This window comes from Propithecus coquereli, unplaced genomic scaffold (assembly GCF_000956105.1).
Source record: "Propithecus coquereli isolate 6110/MARCELLA unplaced genomic scaffold, Pcoq_1.0 Scaffold602, whole genome shotgun sequence".
Classification (NCBI taxonomy): domain Eukaryota; kingdom Metazoa; phylum Chordata; class Mammalia; order Primates; family Indriidae; genus Propithecus; species Propithecus coquereli.
Window position 1 is genome coordinate 171,147 of NW_012151975.1, and position 5,274 is coordinate 176,420.

The following is a 5,274-nucleotide window of genomic DNA, read 5'->3' on the forward strand; positions in this document are numbered from 1 at the left end:
GTCTGAGAAGTAATTTGGGGTAATTAGGGGTTTTTTGGTTTGTTTTTTTAAAGATAGGGTCTCACTCTGTTCCCCGGGCTGGAGTGCAGTGGCACGATTGATCGTAGCTCACTGTAACCCCAAACTTCTGGGCTCAAGCCATCCTCCTGTCTCAGCCTCTCCAGTAGCTAAGACTACAGGCTTGACACTGCATCCAGCTCAGAACATTTTTGAAACACCTCTTTGATTTTCTGTCAGAGTCAGACCAAGAATGCCTGCGAAAATTAGTCTTGTTACCTGACATTTCTATTCTGTTTTTGATCCAAAGCTATGTTACCCCACATGGGCACCAGTGTTTGCCACCAGTTCTGATTTGGATTGGCTTTTGGTTGCTTCCAAAAACCAAGTACAGTCTGCCAGGACAGATCTGTGCCACTGTATAGAGTAGTCCATTGTGAAAAGAAGTTACAGAAATATCTGGATTAGATATCATTGGAGTAAGTCCATTTTCTGTGTTCAGTCTGGCTGAACCTGTGGCTAGAGTTGCCCCAAAAGTGGTGGCAGGGGAGTTCACACAAGGGGCTACCCCAGACCTAGCTGGGATCCAAAGAAGGAAGCACTGAATGCCAGGGTGATCCGTCCAGAGCATTTACTAGGGAAACTTACGTGCAGAGGCTGCAGCAGTCCCGTGGCAGACAGCAAAGGAAAGAGATGTTCTACCTAAGTGTGTCCACAATGAGACGGTCTGGTTATGGAGTTTGTATGAAGGTTTAAGGAATTTGGTTCAGACCCGGGGCTAGTTTCTGTGTGTTTCACAACAGGGTTGATCTCTCAGTCTTTGCAGGCGGCAACTTGAATAGCTTTATTGGTGCCTGGGAATGTCGAAGGGCCTAGCTTGGGTTCAGGCCTCCAGGGGAGAACATGCAGCTGGCAGGTCATAGAGTAGTCATGGCACTATGTGCTCCTCAGTGGACACAAGGAAGTGGGGGAACTGGGGACCTCCCTCCTGCGAGGGACAGTTCTGTGTAGTTCTCTCCCGCCCAGGTATTCACTCCTGTCCCTCTCCGTCCTGTGAGCTTTTTCTTCGTTCTCCCTCTCTGACTCGTAACTCTACCCTGTGTGGGGCCTTGGGAGCATTCTGATCATTTTACCTGCCGTGGTTGGGGAGTAGGCAGATTAGGCTGACACACTTTCTTTTTAAGGCTTTCACCCTTACTTGAAAACTAAGAAAGTGTGAAGTATAGAAATGGTACATAGAAATGAATTACCCTCAACCTGGGTAATTAAATTTTAGCCACAGGTTAGTTTCCTCACTTAGCGCGCGGGACTCAGCTCGCAGCTTTGGACTCGCACAGGCCTCCGTGAACGCTCGACTCTCAGAGTCGGATTTCAGCAGCACAGAAATAGCTGCCACTGAATTTCCGCAGGCCAGACAATGTCCTTTGAGTTTTTCTGAGAGTCAGAGAGAGTAATCCAGGAAAGATTTGAGGTTTGGGTTTGGGTACATTTGACTTCAGAGCCCTGTTCTTTAATTTCCAGTGCTTTTGTTAGTAGTTTCAGATGTCTTTAGAACCATCTTTCTAATCTTTATCTGGTTTGCTTTAATTGTTCTTTAATTTTTATTTTATAGAAGAATTTATGTGAATAATGAAGCAATGCTGCTTTCTTTTTCCATTGCCCAAGACAGTTTTCAGCTCTTTTACCTGTATTTTCTGTTCCTTACCTCCATTTCCAGAATACTGTATTTATGTTGCAGTCTTTTGAGATGCCATCGCTTGCTGTTGGGGTGTCTGTTGGTTTCTGTTCTGGTGGGTGGTGGGTCTCAAGCCCTTTCCTGTCCTCTCCGTCATTAGCGTCCTCCCATAACACATCACACCTTTGATGAAATACGTATGTGATGTTTTTATTATAACCAGGTAAATACTGATGTTTGTTGTGCCAAGTATAATAGTATACTATGATGTTTCCTTTCTCATACAACAGTCTTGTTTTACTGGGAAGTAACTCTCTTTCTAATTGGCTTGGACTTCAGCACTTAAGTTGATTCCATGTCTTTGCAGTTGTGACGCATTTACTCTGGAATTAGTGGTGCCTGAGATAAGGGTGGAATGGCTTGAGCCCAGGAGCTGAAGGTTGCGGTGAGCTGTGGTGATGCCAGTGCACTCTTGCTGGGGTGACAGAGCAAGACCCTATCTACATGAAAAAAAAAATTATAGCAATTCATGAGGTTCTTTTACGCCTTCAGCATGACTGTTGCTCAGAATAATTGGAAAGGTGCTGAGTTAGGGGGTGAAAGACCATGACTGCGGGATCGTCGAAGTAGCATGATGTGAAACTGCAGCACATTCCATTTGCTCCAGTCTCTGCACCACACACATGGGTCTCCACCTTTGCACAGGTGGCCTGAAAGGGGCTCTTCTGAAGATACTCTTCCCTCAAAAATGGAGCAGTCCAGTTTCTGTGGCAGGAGGCAGCCCAGGCGGGCTTGTAGAACAGTGCTTGGTTTGCCGTTGTTTGCTGAGCTTTTCCTTTCGACAGCCTTGTGCTCTTAGTTGACAGAACGCACAGGCAGGAACGGGAGGGAGTAAGCCCGGAGAAAAAGGCAAAGCAGAAACCGTTAACTCCCATCACCTGACGGGCCTCAGCCTGCACAAGGGGTCAGCAGGTGGTTGTGTTGTGTTTTGCCTATTCGTGAATAGCACTTGAGGTTGTTTACACTCACAAGTGATGGCATAGTCATTGGGGTATGTAATGCGTTTATTTAACTGACACTTGGCTTTTTGAATGCATAGAAATGATTTCACTCCATATTTATCAATTGTTAGTACCTTTTTAGAACATTTACTTACATTGGAAAATTTAGTGACTTACATTTGTTGGCATATTTATATAATTATTCCTAATGCATATTTTATAAATAGGAATTAGAAGACAAAAATATGCTTCTTTTTTTTAATTAATTTATTTTTAAAGCAGTCTGTCTTGTGGAATAGAAGACAAACATAAACATGACATTGTCAATAAAATAAAGAACAGTGAGTTCAGCATAATACACACCATTCCTTAAATGTTTCTTTCCTAAATTATTGCTTAAGTAAATAAATGTTGGTGCTCGGTTTTGAAATGAAATGATATGAATATATTTTTGGTTTGGGAGGGAGATAGTGTCTTGCACTGTCACCCAGGCTACAGTGCAGTGATGTGCCCTATAACTCCTGGGCTTGAGTGATCTTCCTGGCTCAGCCTCTGGGTAGCTAGCACTGAGGCTCCTGCCACCATACCTGGTTTTTTTTTTGTTTTTTTTTTTTTGGTAGAGGTAGGGTCTCACTATATTGCCCAAGCTGCTCTTGAACGTCTAACCTCAGATGATCCTCCTGCCTGGCCTCCCGAAGTCCTGGGATTATAGGCATGAGCCACCATGCTGGCCAAGAATTTTTTTATAACTTTTATCTTGGAAAGAAATTCCTCTGTAAATCGATTTATCCATTAAATGTAATAATTTCTAATTGTTTTTTAGTATTTTGACTGTCACTGTTTGATTTTATAGTACTTCTTAGGTTTCTCTTTAGAGATGATTACTATGTAATTTACAAAAATTGAAGAACTTAAATTTGTTTCATGTTTGTAATTTTTGTAGAATTTCTCCATCAGTTGGATAATTTAGTATTCCCAAGGTATGGTAAATCTAGGATTGTGAAATCACTGAGATGTTGTCCTGAGATCCTGTTTGGATACTTGTGTTTTCCACTGTAGATACTTTAAGGAGCGAGACCACTGTCCTGTGTTAGAATGTTGCAGAGTGAGGATGCTGCTCTCACGTCTTTGTTCTCTCAGAGAGCTGCTCTAAAAAGGGAGGGACTTAAGTCTGGGTCCGATCAGGGGTCAGCAGACCTTTTTCTGTAAAGGACCAGATAGTAAATATTTTCAGCTTTATGGGCTATTTGGTCTCTGTCACAACCGCTCGTCTCTGCCATTATGATGAAAAAGCAGCACAGACAGTAGGTAACGTGTGCGCACGACTGTTCCACTGAAACTTTACTTACGAACACTGGTGGCAGGCTGGATTCAGTCCATGGCTGTAGTTTGCCAACCCCCGTTCTAGACGAGGGAGAGAGATGGACTTGAAGCATCTTCCTCAGGTCACCTCATGCACATTTACTCTCTCATCTTTTTTTTTTTCTTTTAAGTTCAAAATATTAAGGGGGTACAAACGTTTTTGTTACATGGATACGTTGTATAATGCTGAAGTTAGGGCTTTTAGTGTGCCCGTCACCAGAATAGTGTTCATTGTACACCAAAGGTAGGTTTTTATCCCTCCCCACCTCCGCTGGTTTTCAATGTCCTTTACACCTCTTTGTGCCTGTGTGTGCCCATCATTTATCTCCCACTTATTAGTGAAAACATGTGGTGTTTGTTTTTCTATTCCTGAGCTACTCCACTTAGGATAATGGTCTCCACTTCCATCCAAGTTGCTGCAGAAGATACTATTTCCTTCCTTTTTATGACTGTGTAGTACTCCATCGTGTACATCTACCACATTTTCTTTATCCACTCATGAATTGATAAGCACTTAAGTTGATTCCATGTCTTTGCAGTTGTGACGCATTTACTCTGGAATTAGTGGTGCCTGAGATATAAGGGTGGCATGGAAAACAGGGTCTTTAAACCTGAGGGCTAACTTGCATTCTTTCACTTAAAATTTTTATAGCCCCTGCAAATGATAGGGTGTAGTAAATTATTTTGCTTAGTAATACTCTGTTTGATCATGAAAGAAACAGGCATGCTTTCCCCTTTCACTGAGGTGTGCATTTATTCTTTATACTGTTGATTGTTGTAGTCTGTAACAGATTCTGCTTCTACATGCCTGTTATTTTTATCGATAATTGCAGATGTATAAACATTCCAATAATAAGGCCATGACTACGGGGGCAATTGCTGCAATGCTGTCTACGATCCTGTATTCAAGGCGCTTCTTTCCATACTATGTTTACAACATCATCGGTGGACTTGATGAAGAAGGTAGAATGATTTCTTTCTGGAAAATTGGGGGGAGGGGATGTTTGCATTTCCTAGACGTACGCGTTTCCATTTAGAGTTGAAAAGAACCGCAAATGCCACCTAGCCCAACAACTTCATTTTCTGATAATGAAAATAGTGAAGAAACCGAAGCTAAAAGGAAAACAAATGGCATCCAAAGGCACAAAACAAGTAGTGTGTTAAAGCTCTAATAGTGAATGTTGAGCAGCCAGTTATTTTACTGTTTTTTCAGGATCTCGCGTGAGTTAGAAGTAAATA

General features: G+C 42.3%; 1 protein-coding gene across 1 annotated transcript in view; it reads left to right on the forward strand.

Annotated features, from left to right (window-relative positions):
- PSMB1 (proteasome (prosome, macropain) subunit, beta type, 1) overlaps nucleotides 1-5,274 on the forward strand; it is a 36,707-nt gene that overhangs the window by 21,888 nt on the left and 9,545 nt on the right. Inside the window, exon 3 of the mRNA XM_012659311.1 lies at nucleotides 4,869-4,998. Within this exon, the coding sequence (XP_012514765.1) occupies nucleotides 4,869-4,998 (130 nt within the window). The remainder of the gene's footprint in view (nucleotides 1-4,868; nucleotides 4,999-5,274) is intronic.